This window comes from Miscanthus floridulus, chromosome 16, assembly GCF_019320115.1.
Source record: "Miscanthus floridulus cultivar M001 chromosome 16, ASM1932011v1, whole genome shotgun sequence".
Lineage (NCBI taxonomy): Eukaryota > Viridiplantae > Streptophyta > Magnoliopsida > Poales > Poaceae > Miscanthus > Miscanthus floridulus.
Window position 1 is genome coordinate 72,650,988 of NC_089595.1, and position 17,999 is coordinate 72,668,986.

General features: G+C 47.2%; 1 protein-coding gene across 1 annotated transcript; it reads right to left on the minus strand.

Moving 5' to 3' along the window:
- Positions 1 to 11,656: 11,656 nt before the first annotated feature.
- Positions 11,657 to 12,974, minus strand: LOC136513633 (uncharacterized). The gene has a single exon (XM_066507604.1). The coding sequence runs from the start codon at positions 12,570 to 12,572 to the stop codon at positions 11,958 to 11,960; it is 615 nt and encodes a 204-aa protein (XP_066363701.1). The 5' UTR covers positions 12,573 to 12,974; the 3' UTR covers positions 11,657 to 11,957.
- Between the last annotated feature and the right edge of the window lie 5,025 nt (positions 12,975 to 17,999).

Below are 17,999 nucleotides of genomic sequence, written 5' to 3' on the forward strand. Positions count from 1 at the left end.
GGTTAGACAATTATGAGGCGAAGCAAGTGTTGCGCTAGCCTACTAAAATTGCAAGCCACCTACCACAATTCTAGTTTATTTAGTTTCTATCCACACAAAAGTTGTCACTACACTAAGTTAGTGTGCTCTCAAATACTAACTAAAGAGCCACACTAACTAAACTAACAAGCTCTCACAACTAGCTACACTAAAGAGCTTGACAACTAGTTTGTGGTAATGTAAAGAGAGTGAGCAAGATGGTTATACCACCATATCGTGGAAGGAGCCAATCAATCACAAGAATGAATACCAATGAAGACCGATCACCTCAGAATCAAATGATGACATAATGATTTTTTATCGAGGTTCACTTGCTTGCCGGCAAGCTAGTCCTCGTTGTGGCGATTCACTCACTTGTAGGTTCACGCGCTAATTGGCATCACACGCCAAACCCTCAATAGGGTGCCGCACAACCAACATAAGATGAAGATCACACAAGCCACGAGCAATTTACTAGAGTACCTTTTGGCTCTCCGCCGGAGAAAGGTCAAGAATCCCTCACAATCACCACGATCGGAGCCGGAGACAATCACCAACCTCCGCTCGATGATCCTCGCTGCTCCAAGCCGTCTAGGTGGCGGCAACCACCAAGAGTAACAAGTGAATCCCACAGCGAAACACGAACACCAAGTGCCTCTAGATGCAAACACTGAAGCAATGCACTTGGATTCTCTCCTAATCTCACAAAGATGATGAATCAATGATGGAGATGAGTGGGAGGGCTTTTGCTAAGCTCACAAGGTTGCTATGTCAACGCAAATGGCCAAGAGAGTGAGCTTGAGCTGGCCATGGGGCTTAAATAGAAGCCCCCACGAAATAGAGCCGTTGGACTCCTCACTGCACTAAACATGGGGTGACCGGACGCTCCGGTCAGATTGATCGGATGCTTGACCCTAGCATCAGGTCTTGCGATGCACGCCACGTGTCCCCTCTCTTCAAATACTGAGCGCTCGATCCCAACGGTCAAGTGATGATCGGACGCGCTGTTGTGAAGTGACCGGACGCTGGACCTCAGCGTCCGGTCGTTTCTAGTAAGCATCTAGAAACGAGAAATCACGACAAATCACGACCGGACATGTCCGGTCATGCTCGACCAGACTCACCCAGCGTCCGATCACTCGACGTCTCCTCTGTGCGCTGCCACATCAGTAGGACTGGATGCAACCCTCTAGCGTCCAGTCACTAAGTGACCTAGCGTCCGGTATGAGACCGACGCCAGCATCTTCGCTGCTTCTACAGACCAGACGCGCCAGTCCTTCTGAGACCAGTGTTCAGTCACTCATAGTGACCTCCGTCTTTTCTGTATAGGGCGCTGGTGGCACCGTCAGACTGTCTGCACTCTACAGGCGGACACTCCGCCAGTGAAGTTTCTAACCCTTGCTCAAATATGCCAACCACCAAGTGTATCATCTTGTGCACATGTGTTAGCATATTTTCACAAACATTTTTAAGGGTGTTAGCACTCCACTAGATCCTAAATGCATATGCAATGAGTTAGAGTATCTAGTGGCACTTTGATATCCGCATTTCGATTCAAGTTTCACCCCTCTTAATAGTACGACTATCGAACTTAAATATGATCACACTCTCTAAGTGTCTTGATCACCAAAATAAAATAGCTCCTACCATTTATACCTTTGCATTGAGCCTTTTGTTTTTCTCTTTCTTCTTTTCAAGTCCAAGCGCTTGATCATCACCATGGCATCACCATCATCATGTCATGATCTTCATTTGCTTCACCACTTGGAATGTGCTACCTATCACATGATCACTTGATAAACTAGGTTAGCTCTTTAGGGTTTCATCAATTCACCAAAACCAAACTGGAGCTTTCAACGTGTTCGGCCAGAGTTGACCTGACGTGCTCGGTGTCCGATCTTCACTTTGCTTGCCCACGATGCTTGCGTCAACGTACGTCAGCCATGACCTAATGTAGCCTCTGCGTGTCTGGTCATGTGACGTCTCCTGCGTTCGATCGCCACCGCGCGCTGCACCCTCTCTGGACCGAGTGACCGGACATCGCCCCCGTGTCCGATCGCTGTGTCTGATCGCCCTTCAGCCCTCTTGGCTAAGTGCTGCGCCACCTAGGTAAACTGACCGGACACGCCCGGGGTGAGTCTGGTCACCCCGACACCAGAGTCCGATCGAGTACCTTCACCTCCTTTTTATCTTCTAATTCCTTAACATTTTTGCCCTTGCTTCCGAGTTGCAAACCACAGAGTGTAGAACTTGTGTGCTCGTGTGTTAGCATTTTTCAAGGGTCAATTGTTAGCACACTGGGTCCCTAAATGCACATGCAAGAATCATGTCACCTAGTGGCACTCGATAACCGCTTAGCCAAAGATTTCCCCTCTTTATAGTATGGCTATCGATTCTAAATATGATCACACTCTCTATAGTATCTTGATCACCAAAACAAAAACCTATTTGATACCTTTGCCTTGATCTCCTTGCTTTTTGTTTACCTCTTTCTTCTTTTCCATGTTGGAGTACTTGATCATCTCTTTTGTGGCCATCACCTTCACCATGACCATCATCTAGCTCCACCACTTGGATTGGACTACCTTATCTAATTCACACGCTTAGATCAAAGGTTAGTCCTAGGGTTTCATCAATTATCCAAAACCAAACTAGGGCTTTCAACTAGTTGAACCGAGCAACATGAATGCGATTAGCAACATGGTCCCGCATGATCTCTAATCATGATCTAAATTGATTAGGATCACATTTACAAATTTAAAGGGCAAGTAACCAAAAACTAAAACTGCATGTCGATTTCTTTGTCTCTCCCTGCACTAGACTTAGAGAAGTGAAGATGGCTTCCATATTTAAGTACGACAACCTCTACTTAAATTAGGAATGTAGGACTTTCTGCCACACCACCATATGCACGCATCAATGTGTCTTTAAGATTTATTTAAAATTTTTGAGAATTTTTTTAGGCCAAGCCTGCGTATTCCAACAATATCGTCTCCACCAAAAGAGTAATTATAAAAAAACTAAATACCCATAGTCGGAGACTCGAAGATGGGCTGACAGATTATACCACAAGGAAATTTGGACAACAACTAATCTAGTCCGCATATTTTGTGTTATTATTTACGAGCAGTTGAAATAATCGAGATTTTGGATCTAAGACATGACATGAATTCAGTAGAAACCATACATGTAATCCATATAGATGGATATGATTAACCTAAGTACACTAGGATATATATTTTTTCTTGAAAGAAATTTACGTTAAGATAGTAAGATTGTTTATATGTTTTGTAGCCCAGTAACTTCCTCAGTTATTTAGGAATGGAGGGAGTAGATCAGAGATATAGTTGGCCAATGGGCCAGCTCGGCCTGGTCCGGCCCAGGCCTAGGCCAAGCATGGCCCATAGGTCGTCGTGCCAGCGCGGCATGCCGTGCCTCCCGTCCCGTGCCTCTCCGAGCGTCGTGCCTGGCCTTCGACCCAAGCACGGCCCTATGGGCCGAAATTCATGCCGTGCTGGCCCGGGAAGCACGGCTAGAACTACGGGTCGGGCCAACCCAAAGCCCGGTGATCTTAAGTCACCTCAAAATTCTTCTCATCCAACAGTTAGCACAGATTCATTCATTCAAATTTCAAAATCTCAACTCACAAGTCAAGAACTTCTAAGTCATAAACTGTAAAAATGATCACAGATTCATAAACTGTCAAACTCATCACAAATTCTTCTTAGATTCTAACTTCTAAGTCAAGAACTAAGCAAACTCCAAAATTCTTCTCATTCTCATCCAACAGACCAACACTCAGCCACAAACTGATCACACACAGTCAAGAACTTAGCAAACTCCAAATGACCAAATCCAAGCCAACAAAACAAAAGTCACCAAGGAGATAAGATAAATGAGCTGTTTGTGCAATGCTGCCTCATTAAAAACCTTTCTAGGTAAAACTCACCCTTGTGAGAAACCATAGAAAGAGAAAAAGAGTGCAGCACAGCTCTTAATAACTCTTCCATCATTGTTCAAAGGTCTCAAGTCACACTTGTCAGTCACAGCTGACAGATACAAAATGGAGAATTGGAGATAACAGATTAAATGATTAACTACCAGCATCCCTAGTTCTAGATGTACCAGCCCCAGATAAACCAGCCCCAGCCCCAGCCCTAGATGAACCAGCACCAGCAGTACCAGTAGCCACATCTACATGATCATCGAGGTACAAATTCTTGAAGGAGTCCTCCAGTTCTTGGTTGTCTATAGTATGTTGTAATCTGCTCTCTCCCAACTCACAATCCTTTATGCAGGCTAGCATCTCCACAGTTTCAGGCAACAGGCGGCGTCGCCGCTCTTCGATTATCCTTCCTATCAAGCTAAAACATGATTACGAAGAGACAGTAGAAACATGAACAGACATAATATCTCTAGCCATTATAGATATGATTGGATAGGTTAGTTTGTGGTCATGCCACCACAGAAGTAAATCAAAATCATCCTCATATGCAGTGACATCGTCACTGTCTAGATAAACTGAGAGCTCATTAGCAGTAGAAGCAGATAAAGTGGGGGCACAGGTAGGGGAAAGACCAACAATAGATCTAGGGCCTCCAAATATTCTTCCCCATGCCTGTTTTCTCTTACCTGTATGGCTTGTAGGCTGTGCAACCCTTTGACTCCTATCTACACCAAACTTTCTCTCATATTTGTTAAATAACTTGTAAATTTCAGTTTTCACATCAGCATAATATGAAGAATAATCACAAGCAGTGCTCTCTTTAAGTAATTCCAGGACTCTAAATAAACCTCTCATCTTAGCTCTAGGATCAAGAATGAATGTAAATGAATATAACAGAGGTATATGCTGCCAGTATTTAAGGAATTTAATCTTCATAGGATATACAACAACAATTAGATTTTGATCTTTTTCACTTGCATGTAAATGAGAAGCAATTTCTAGCAGATGGTGCATGATAAGTGGACTAGTTGGATAGTAAACACCAGAAAGAACAACAGTGGAGTCATAAAATAGTTCTAGAAACTCTAATATCTTTTCAGCTATATACCAATACCTTGCAGACAACAATTCAGAGCCATAATTGGAATTAATGAACACAGAAAAAACATGCTTATATGGAACCAAGTGTTTAAGCATAAGATATGTAGCATTCCATCTAACATCCATATCTAATCCAAACTTTCTAGGTCTAACACCCTGAGCAGTACAGTAGTTCTTAAACATAGCAATTCTTTGATTAGAGGAATTTAAAAAGTTAATAACAGTTCTAAAATCTTCTGTGTAAGGTTTGAACCTCTTTAAACCAGATTTTACAATCAGATTAATAATATGACAAGCACAACGTTGATGCACAAGACTGTACTTACGCTTAGAAGGATCAATAGGCTCACGTGTAGGATTAGGACCCAAATAACCAGCAAACATAGGTGTCAAAGTTTCCATAGCCTTAGCATTAGAAGAAGCATTGTCTAGAGTTACAAAGAAAACCTTATCAATGAGACCAAACTCCTCAACCACACAAGCAACTCTTTCAGCAATATTTTCACCAGTATGTTTCACCTCAATCAACCTAAGCCCAATAACCTTTTTCTGTAACTCTCAGTCAGCACTAACAAAATGAGCAACAACACTAATGTAATCCTCCTTAGCATTACCAGACCATATGTCTGATGTTATAGCAACAGAGGAAGCAGTAGACAACACAGAATTCTTAAGCATATTACGACGTTCAGTAAACAGATTACTCAGATCTCTAGTGGTGGTCTGTCTAGATACTTTAACAAACCTAGGGTTATGAGCACGGACAATGTAATCCTCCTAGACCTCTGTCTCACCAATACCTAACGGCAAATCAAGCCTAGCAATCAAGTGACACAATTCTGACCTAGCAACATCAGGTTTATAGTCCCAGTTATGCACAGAACCATCAACATTGTAAGCAAGCCTAGACTGAACCCTAGTAGCTTGATCAGTTTTCTGCCTATAAGATTTCTGGTGCCTCTTCAAGTGTCCAGTGCCAGCATTAGATCTAGCAGACAAAGTATGCTTACACATTTTACAGGTAGCTTTAGTGCAGATTTTCCTACCATTCATAGTCTCATAGATCTCATCAAAATCAGCCCACACAGTAGATTTACGCTTACAAACAGCAGTTCCAGAAGAGGTACCAGTACCAGCAACAGATGGAGTTGAACTATTGGAGCAGACTGGGGTCCCAGTCGCCGTCGCCCCTTCACCACCGCCGCCGTCCAGACCGAACAAGGCAGCAGCGTCCTCTTGGGTGTCGTCGCCGTCCTCAGGTGCTAGGCCTGCCGCGATGAGATCGTTGTTGCTGGTGAGCGGCCGGACGATCTCGTCATCAGCACTAGCCATGGCGCCCTCAACCGCGGAGGGCTCTCCAACATCGTTCCTCAACGGTGCGTGGGGCCGCCTTGGTCGCTCTATGCCACAGCTAGAGGATGACGCATCGGCTACCGACCTGCGTAAAGACATGGAGGAGGAAAATAGTACATCAGAATAGATCATAAACCATTCATCAATGGAAGAAGAGGAGGGTTAGGGTTAGGGTTAGGGATGTACCTACGCAACCGAAGCCAGGTGTCGGAGAAGACGAGGGCCACCCAGAGAAGACAACAGTAAGGTTAGAAGGACGGCGAGCGACGGAGGAGGGGCACACGGGAACACGAACTCACATAATCACCCAGATCTAGAGGGAAGATAGGGATAGGGAGATGGGAGAGGCAGAGAGGGAGCAGGGAGGGGATCAGGTAGGACTTAGGAGTAGTAGAGAGCTACTCGCCGGCGACAGGCGGGGTTAGGGTTAAGGTTAGGATTAGGGATGTACCTGCGCAACCGGAGCCCGGTGCCGGAGAAGATGAGGGCCACCCAGAGAAGACGACACACCGGTTAGAAGGACGGCGAGCGGCGGAGGAGGGGCAGACGGGACACGAACTCATATAGTCACCGAGATCTAGAGGGGAGATAGGGATAGGGAGAAGGGAGATGTAGAGAGGGAGCAGGGAGCCAAGGAGGGGATCAGGTAGGAGTAGGGAGCTGCTCGCCGGCGGCAGGTTGATCGTCGAGGTCACCTCACTGGAGTCGGGGAGGACGAAGCCGAGAGCGAGACTGCGAGGCGAGAGCAGCGAGGCGAGGCGACAGGCGAGCGAGCGAAATGAGCTAGGGTTTCGGATGTGAGCCGCCGCAGCCGTGCGTGAGTTTTTATATGAGGAGGGGCCGAGGGGGGGAGCCGGGGATCCGGGGACGCCACACGCTGGGCCGCGCAGCGCGCTGGGCCGCGGCCACGGGGAGGCCGGGGAGGAGTGGAGTGAGGAGGGGGAGGGGGTGGCCGGGCCGCTGCCGGGCCGGCTGACTTAGGTCGGGGCGTGCCGTGCCAGCCCACAGGCCTGAGCAGCGGCCCAGGCACGACCTGCTGCCTCGGGCCGGGCTAGCCCGGGCCCGCATGTCACCGTGCCGTGCCGTGCTCGTGTCGGGCTAAAAAAGCGGGCTTCGTGCCGTGCCTTTGTGCCTCGGGTTGCATGGACAACTATAGTCAGAGAGCAGCTTGATTCAACTATAAACAACTCAAAATAGGCGCAATATTGGACGCATGTGACAGTGACAGAGTGACGGTGACTGACCCAATAGGATTGAGTGAAGTGGTGGGTCTAAAGTCTAAACTGAACACGTCCTTCCAATGTATCTATAGCTCATGCGAGTGGATTGGAGAAGACGCGGCAAACATCGGGCACCAGCATGGTGATGCAAGAAGTGGAGTGTGGACCTTGCTTGCTTGCGGTCCGGCCGTACGGTCACCAGCGCGCGCAAAGTTCCACATGATTTTTGGGCACGGCATAGGATACCAGGATCAGGTGCCAATTCGACCATTAAACGTGTCCAGATCGTGCTCAGATTTGGAGCTAGCTGCTTCCACGACAATTAAAGGTCTTTTTCTGTTCAACAATGTGACGTGAAAAAGGAATTCTGAGCCGTGTAAAAGCTGTAGTCTGTGAAAAAATTATAAGTTGTTTGGTTGAAATAACTACAAAATATACTCCCTCCTATCTCATTTGAATTAGTCGTGGAACAAACTCTCTGTTTCCACTTATTAAAAAAGTTAGAAAGCCAAAACAGAGTTCAAGCTAGTGTTGTGAAAATTGTACTACGTGGAAAGCTATGACTTCTGAAATAACAGCTTCTGGTTGATTGATGCTCTGCATTTTAGCAGTTGAAGCACTTATCTAAGCATGTGACTGAAAGTCTGCGTCCAAATCTTCACTGGCATGCTTCCCCCGTTTGACATAGCTTCTCATTTTATGTCAAATAGGGTAAAATCAAATAGCACTCAAGGAGCCCATTAATTCATGCTCTCAGAAAAGATATGTAGACGGTGAAGTTGAAAATAGTGGCTTCATCTCGCTTTGGTGGGCCCTGTATGAGGTTTTGTGCATATTTGTAGGGGCCTGCTAGCGTGCGGACGTCCGGACAGACGCCCGCGGCTGCGGTCGGTTTCCCATTCGATTCGCGTGTCCACGCGTGGGCCCACGACGCCCAGACGTCGCTAGACCACGCTTGCATCACCCGCGGCAACTGGGGCCCGCACCGCACAAACATCGCCTGCGCGGGGACCGCTCGCTCCGCCTCCCGCTTCCCATGCGTATCCCATGTGTAACACCCGATCTACTTTTGAAACATTCAGATGGTGTTGCAACATACAAAAAAGACCAATGAAACATTTGAAATATGCATCTAAAAACACTTGCAAAAATAATTGACAACCATTGCAAACATAGTCAACATCAAGATAAAAATCACTTGCAACATATATGTGAAACATATGTAACATCCAGATAAACACGCTTGCAACATTCGTCTGAAAAAAACAAATGAAACATTAGGGACCGACGCTTGCAACATACGTGTACAACAATTACGACATATGCAACATCATGATCTACTTTTGTAACATCCGTGTAAAACACTTGAAACATACCTCTAAAATATCTGAAAACATTTTTAATGTACACTTGCAACATGCATCATACCACGGTGCGACCTCATGCGCCGTCTGCATCGGGGCGCTACAGTTGTAGCAGGAGACGAGGCCGGAGGGCTTCCACTCCAAGGCCTGATGCTTCTACTTGCATTGGCGGCACCTGCTGGCGTCGTCGAGTGGAGCGGGCAGTGGAGCAGGAGCAACGATAGGAGCAACAGAGCGAGCGCGCGAAGCAACGTCAGGAGCAGCAACACGGCAAGTGAGCGGAGCAGCGGCAGGAGCAGTAGGCGTGAGTACGCAGGAGCAACGGGGCGGGTGGCGGAGTGAGAGATATATGAATTGACTGGATATTACGGAATGAGTGATGGATGAATTGACGGGATATTAAACAAAGGTTGTGTCATATGGTTCACGCTCGCGTTTGTCCTATACTCGAGTAAAGAGTCGGACGCTCGGGTCGAAGAATTACCATATTTGTAGAGCTGTTTTATGAAACGGCCCTAGCTCCGCGGATGGAGCCGGTTTCACCGACGAAATGAGCCGTGCCTACCAAGTCCTTACTTGTTACCGTGCCAGTGACGTGGACAGGTGCCGCCATCGAAATCCATGTGGCCAGGCCAGCTGGCAGTATCCGCGGTCGCGTGCTGGATCCGAGTGGGAGCCAAGTGGAAGCACGGGTGGACAACAGATGAGGACAGACGTCGATTCCCCTTGGGTGGACACGTGACAGTTGATGGGAACATGTATGCATGGAATCTGAGTGCATACCGTATGCGTCCATGCATCCTGTATGCATCGAGTAAGCATGCATACATCCACCTGATGGCTGCCGCATGTACAGGTGAGCAGCGGATGAGCAGAGTGGGAGCCAAGCCGAGTATGCATACTGGAGCCGAGTGGAAGCCAAGCGGAAGCATGGGTGGACATCGGATGAGGACAGACGTCGATTCCCCTTGGGTGGACACGTGGCAGTAGATGGAAACATGTATGCATGGAAGCTGAGTGCATACCGTATGCATAAAATTCCAAAACACCCCGGCCCCCGCCCCCGATCTTCTGTGCTTTGCCCGTGTTTAGTTGCCAGGCCAAATTCCAAAAAAGTGCTACAGTACCCATCACATCGAATCTTGCGATACGTGCATGAAGCATTAAATATAGGCGAAAAAAAAACTAATTGCACAGTTTGGTTGGAAATCACGAGACGAACGTTTTGAGCCTAATTAGATCATGATTGAACACTAATTGTCAAATAAAAACGAAAGTGATACAGTAGCTCAAATTCAAAATTCACCCAAAACACCCTCTTTCCTTGTGACGCGGAAAATTTGCCTTTCGTCGTGTCCAAATCCATGCGCATTGGGCTGGCCGTGAACCATGGGGGGATGCCTTTCTCCTTGCTAGCATGGACATGGACGTGGTCCTGGAGCAACAATCCATCGTCGCCTGGCTGGGTGGCTGGTGGCCCCTCCTTTCTATCCCGAACATACTCGCTCACCCCTAAATGTTTGTCGTTTTTTCTCGAGAAACAACTTTGACTAAATATATATTAAAAAATATTAATATTTGTGATACATAATTAATATCATTGATAGATATTTAAATCTAGTTTTTTAATAAATTTATTTGGAGATAAAAATGTTGCACAAATTTTTTTATAAATCGAGTCAAAGTTATCGGCACGAAAATCGTGACGACTAATATTTAGAGAAGTAGGGAGTATGCTGATTCTTCTTTTCTAATGTTCTGCATTTCCACCATCGACGTGTAACAGCAAAATTTCACCGATTTTTTTTAAAAAAACATTTCACCGACATTTCTAATGCAACGAAAACGAAAATGGCCGATGGACGTGATTGGTGTGGAGGCTGCTTAACTCTTACGCCTACCAGAGTCGAGTCCTATAGGGCCAACTCCGCAGTTCGGAGGCTCCATCAGATCCTTCCTGTCAGTCTGGGTACAGAGTCGACCTCTTGTACAGTTTATTTTGGATCCATCATAGGGGCTTCCTGTACTACCTGATCAGAATCCACATGATCCTAGTAGCTGGGGCGGACGACGATGAATACAGGACTTAAGAAATGGTTAAAAAGATAGTCGCTCTCAACAATCAGAGACATGCGGCTGATTTGGTCATCTGGAGTCGGAAGTCGCTCTCAACAAACAGTTGCATCAATGCCTATTATTAAGTATCGTCCCTTCTAGTATTCTGATGTTCATACTAGTATGTCATAGCATCCTGTCGCATACCAGATTGCATCTCGTAGAATATCAAGTTCTTACAGTATATCTGCGCATGCCGTGCGTTGCAATTTGCAAGTACGCACTACTAATTCTCTGAAACTTTGTCTAGATTCATTCTCACATTCGTCCTTCCATCCTTTTGAGCTCCAATTCAAATCCCAGAGTACACATCGCAGCAGCATCCAAGTGGCCAAGTGGGTGAGTGACTTGCCTACTTCATTCAAGCAATTCAACGCGTACGAAATGTTCACTTCATTGCAGTGGCCGTAAAGCTCTGAAGTGTGAGCCCGCCCTCCATTGGCACCACACCTGCAAGCTGGAGAGCTAGTCCTGCCCATATCCATGGCATGCGTGCGGTCAAATGCTCTGCCGGACAGAGTGTCTTTGAGTCTGGAAACAAACCCGCAAATGGCTACGGGACAAGGCGCCCGACCGCCCATCACTCAGTTCATTTGCTCCCAACCATGGCAAGTACATGTACAGATTACGGACGGGCAAGGAAGCAATGGACGAAGAAAGCAAGGAATCAAGAATCCGATCGAGCTCCACCGGTGGCGGCGGCGGAGCGGAACGAAAGTTTCCTCTTTCATCATCAGTATCAGTAAAAATTGTGTATCGCAATGTTTGTGGGGAGGAGAATGCGGATGGGTAGTAGCTGGCTGGCAGCCTGGCACCTAACCGAACCGGTCGTTGGGCCTGCTACGACGACTCGTAGGCGGCGGCGGTGTCGGCGCCGGCGGGGAGGACGTCGGCGTGCGGGTTGCAGTCGGCGGAGAAGAAATCGTTCTGCTCGAGGAGAGACCGGACGCCGGCGTCCTCCTTGCCGTTGGCGCTCGGGTTGGGCTCCAGCGAGCAGTCGCCGCCCGGGCACACGCAGCACCACGCCGCCGGCGGCGCTGGCGCTGCAGTGGCGGTGCCCGCGCCCGGCCCGGAACCATCGTCGTCGCCGGCGGCAGCATCTCGATCGGCGGCAGCGGCCGCTCTCTCCCGCCGGCTCCACCTCCTCGCAGCCCTCTGCCCACCGGAGGCGGCCTCCTGAACCACCGAGACGCCGCCCCAGCAGGAGGGCAGCCCGCCCCGGATCGCCCTGGCCACCGCCTCGCGCCTCCCCTGCTGCTGCTTCTTGCGCCGCGCCTGCCTCTGCCCTCGCTCATGCTCCTCCCATCCCTCCTCCGCTCCTCTGCCGGTCGACGACGATGACGAAGAAGAAGACGCGGCGGCCGCGCCGGGCTGCCTCCGCCGCCGGAGCGCGTCTCCACCCCCGCCCCCGCCCCCGCCCCCACCATTGGGCCGGCTCTCCCCGCCCGCATACATGCAACCGCCAAGAAAACCGTCGGTGCGCGCGGCCGCCACCGACGACGGCTCCCTCCCCGCCCGGCCTTGCCGCGGTGGATCGATCGTCGATCGATCAATCGGCCGATCAACAACCGCGGCTAGCTGGTGGCCCAATCCCGCGGCGCCGGCGACGGAGGCGCTGCTGGTTGCGATTGACGGCGCGGGTGGTTTTGGTGGGGATTGGAGGGGCGGGGGTGGGGACGGACGAGGAGGCGCTGGCGAGAAGAGCAACGCACCAAATCCGATTGCGCTATTATTGGGCGAGCGCAGCTTGCAGTTGCTCACGCCTTGGCACGGCGGCAGCTTCGCTTTCGCTGTCGCTCGCAAGTGTGCAGGGGGGGCGGAGGAGGCTGAGGAGGAAACCACTCGATTTGCCTCGTCAAGAATGAATGCGGCTGCGAAAGGTATATGCAACAGGAGAGAAAACAAAACGTAATCTTTTTTGGGGCCGATTAATTTAACCGCGCTGGTGATCTGGCGAGGTTCCAGTTGGATTTGCGCGGCGGTGTCTAATACGCGACGCGACACGTTCCTAGTTGTCATCGAGATGACATTGGAACGTGATGTTTGGCAGGCTTGGCTGTAGTGTTTTAAAGTGACTTTCAAGTGTAGTGTCTGCTCTTGGTTTCTTGGATGTGGATGGGATTCACAGCCAACGGTCTAAAAGTTAAGCTTTCTTTCTCGTGCTAAACAAAGAAGAGATGCTCCATTTCATGGTTGCGGTCGTTTGGCAGCCTTGACTTTGCGAAGTGTTACGGCGAGCTGTAACATTTTTGCTGATAATTATCTCTTTTGTATCAAACATTAATAGATAATAGACTAACTAATTGTTAGTTCAACCTCTAGATGAACTAAATAAGATAATAATAGTTAATAGGCAGAGAAATATTAATTAAGTGTGCATCCAAACACCCTCCTAGCTAATAGGTAGCTAGTCAATTGATAGCCAACTAACATTAGCTATGTGCTATTAGCTAGCTAATTACTATCAGCTAATAAATCCAAATAGGGTCTTAGATTGACCATGATTTTATCAAGCACATGCGAGTATATTACATAAAGAACCCTATTTTATCCGTGTTCACTTCGTACCCTGAACTTTAATCTTATGTAGTTTATAACTTATAACTCGTGCTTCTTGAAACAGGATCATTGTTTGTCTTTACATCCTGCGTCCTAAAGCAAATGTGCATCTCGTTTCTCAAAATGTCAAACTTTTCTAAATTTGACTTATTTTCTAGAAAAAAATATTAATGTTTATATCTTTAAATAAATTTCTTATTAAAATATATGCTAAAATTAATCTATCGATACTTATTATTACTAGATACATGTCCGTGCGTTGCACTGGTAATACAAATTTTTGCCCACGTCTGCGAGGACGGTTTTATTCATTTCTACAAAATAATAAAAAGTTAGTAAACATGGATGGTTACGTGTGCACGCTAGCAGATTGAGGTCTAGGCGGCGCAGATGCTGATCGAGCCCGTCTGTGCTCCTCGCCGTGTGCTCGCATGTTGAAGTCCAGACAGCACGGGTGCCGATCGAGCTCGTCCGTGCTCTCCTTGCTGTATACCCTCGAACGACGTGTGTGAGATCGATCGCTTCCATGTCTATGTGATTGATTGGAAACTGGGCATGCAACGTATACATATGGAAACCGTATTGCATGGGGGCATGCAATGTACGACGGTAGGAGACACGGCATCCATGAAGCGGGCAACAGACGCAAATATATTATAAAAAAAGCTCGACTCCAATTTTTTTTAAGTACTAGTATTACATGGGGGCATGCAATGGCCCACCGGGTCTGATCAGTCTTCGGTGCCGTGAATCACCACGGAGGCGCGCACACGATTGTTTGGTTGGACGAAAGTTGTCCAGTGTTTTTTAAGTAGTATATAATAACAGATAACAGATGTATTGTAAGTACTAATATTTTTTATCGTGCGCTTTATGAAACTTAAAAAACTTGATTTCTTGAAAAGCAAGACGTAGTTATTTTGGTATGGAGTGAGCACTTGTAGAGCAACTTCACTAGATTAATGAAGCTAAGGAGAACGATATCAAAAAGTCCATTGAACTAGTCACTTTGTTGCGCTGAATGATGAATTACTAGTAGGTGCTCAATTGAACAAGTAGAGAAGAGAAGATGTTCAAGTTAGGTAGTTGTGCTTGTCATGGCTTTTTGTTTGGTCTTGTACATGTTATTTCTCTACTCACGATCCTTCACTCAACCTTCAATTATTTGTTGTAGGGAAAGAGAACGACACAAAGAGATAGTGACAAGGGAGAAGGGGCCACGAGGGAGATTTACACACCATAATCTAATCTGCATTAGATGTACCATGGCTTATCAGGATTAAGAAAATCATCAATTAATTCTCAAGTTTGCATACAATACAAATCATAATTGGTTAGTAACAAAAGGTGAACATTAGGTCGACAATTATATTAGAGTTATCTTTTCATGAAAAATGAAGTCCATGCATTTAGCAACATATTAGTAAAAAACAAAAAAAAGGTAAATATCAATATATATAGGATATAAGAGAACGATTGATCTATTAAACATGTTTTAAGAAGAAGTTAGATCAAAAGTACGCTTGTAAGGTTCATCCGATCCTCGGTCAAAAATGGATCACCCGATTGGTAATATCTTGAGAGGGGATGTAATTAGGACTTCCAACAAGACTACTACTAGGCTAATTGCTCCATAAACAACACATGATAAATATATCTTAAATTCTATCTAAATACGCTCTAGGTCTAGGGTTATCTAATACGTCTATTCTACCTCTAAAATGATGTACCTAATAAGTTCCAATCCTAGCAATCAGACATCCTAAATCTAGGAAAGTAAAGACATAGGAAATTTACAAACAAGTATGAATCTAAAAAACATAAAGTGTAAAAGAAGAAACAGAAAGCCATCTCCACACTAAGTGATCATTCCCGTGATTTTTGGTGGATTGAATCATAATCCTAGTCTATGCTGAAGCACTCACCTAGGGTTACTCTCCCCGTTAGCAGCACTATTGTAGAATCGCTTGAGCCACCCTATGCACCAGGAGAGATCTCATGAGCTACCTACAAAAATGAAGCCTTTTTTTAATCCTTTCATGTAACCTCATTCACATGATGGTAAATGTGTTGCTACTCAATCCCAAAACGAAAAACAAAAATGTTACCTTAATACGTTACTTTCTCTATTATAAATTATAAGTTGTTTTAACTTTTCTAGGTATATAGCTTTTACTACATACCTAGATATACATCATGTATCTAGAAACAGAAGCACTAGCACTCAGACGTTCGGACGGACGCTCGCGCTGCACTCCGTCTCCCGCGCGCCGCACTCGCTCGCGCCAGCGTGCCCCCGGATGTCTCCCGCACAACCCGGATGCCGCCCGTGCCGCCAGACTATGCGAGGGACCGCTCATGCCCCCCTACCACTTCCCACGCGCGTCCCCATATGCAACACCCGATCTACTTTTAAAACATCAAGATGCAACATTTGCAACATACGCCCGAAGACAGATTAAACACTTGAAACATGCTTCTGAAACACTTGTAAAAGCACCTGGAAAACACTTGAAAAAACATTGCAAACATATACGCAACATCCAGAGAAAACACTTGCAACATATGTGTGAAACGTATGCAACATCCAGATAAACACACTTGCAACATACGTCTAAAAAACAGATGAAACATAGGGAACAAAAGCTTACAACATACATGTATAACTATTGCAACATATGCAACATCTCGATCTGCTTTTGCAACATCCGCATGAAACAATTGCAATATACCTCTGAAACATTTGAAATGTACACTTGCAACATGTGCTTTTAGCGCAACATCTCTTTGCTGCTTGGGAGAAATGGAGGCTCATCGACATTCGAAGTTCATCAGTGTAGAGCTCGTCGGTGGCGCGGAGTTACCAGCCAGGGGGACGCGATGCGCATCAGAGCAGCGCTCTGCGCCCCACCACAGGCCCCTTGAGGCGCCATGAGAACTAGATCTAGATCCGCGCGGAGGGAGGGTGCCCGCCGTCGCCACCATCGGTCGGAGAGGGGAGGCGGCTTGCTGCCACCGCCACCATTGAGGAGGAAGGGAGGGAATCGCGGCAAAATCCATAGGCGAGGAGGAAGGGCCGCCGAAGGGGAAGGAGAGGGAGCGCTACCATCAGGAGAGGAATGGCCACCACGATTGTCGTCGGATTGGGGCAGGGTGCCGTGACCACCACTAGGATGGGCAGGGCACCGCGCCCGCCATCGGTATGGGGAATGGCATATCGACACCGTTGCGGTGGGCTATGGCTTCTCAGCCTCGGTCGTGTGTGGTGGAGAGAACCTTATCATTCTGTATGAATAATGGAGGCAGCAAGATAAGGTTAGAGACGCTGTTGGACCAGTAGGCTGGTACCGCGGCTGTAACACCCCCGGTGCTACGATCTTGTTTAACACCGCAATTTAGGCCTAAGTAAAATTTTTGAAACGAGTTTCTCAGATTTTTGATTTAAAACATACTCGACGTGATGAGTGAATCCTGTGTGACTTAGTTTTGTAGAATCGGGTAAACGTCCAAGTTAAATTGTTCAGTACGTAAAGATATTTAGGAATGTCGAACGACGATGCTAGTGAATGGTTTGTTTTGTTAGATTAAGCATGAAGAGCAACTTTTATAAATAAAATAAAATCCATTAATAAATAGAACGATATATATATATACTCACAGGTTTATTTTGATAAGTATGAACTGACAAGAGAGAGCGCAGCAGCTTCGTTTATTTTTCCTGGCGTACAATGTACTCGTTGCATGGCAATTATTCACCGTCTCGTTCTAGTCGTGGCTCTGCACCCCAGCACTTCCGTTTATCTGTGTCCCGGTCTTTCTCTCCATCGTTTGCGTCGTGTCTGAAATTTTTAATTGGAGCATGAGCTCTATCGTGCCCATGTCCCCGCTAAGCGCCACCGTCCATCTGCCCGCTTCGTCGCATCATCTCTGCCTGCTTTGCTTGACTTACTGCCGAGCCTCGCGCTGCTCCCATTCCTCTATTTTTCTACGGCCTCGGTCTTGTCCGTGACAACCGACATGTAGTGTCGCCCACACTGTGTCATGTCGTGCCATGACAGGTTAGGCCAAGCCAGTCCTGCCTCTCCATCCCTCTCTGTTTCCTCTAACCGCCAAGGTCGACGCTGCTGCTCGAGCGTCCTGCAGCTTCCTCAGCGCTGCCCTCCTCTTCCTCTTTGTGAGCGCACGCGAAGCTCCTTGGTCCCGTGCTAGAAGTAGCAATCCTAGCACCTGCTTGTCCTCCCCGCTGACCCATGCCTCCCACCCGCAGCAGCCCCAGTGCCCCACCGTCGGCACGACTCCTTTGCTGGGCTACCGTGGCCGGTC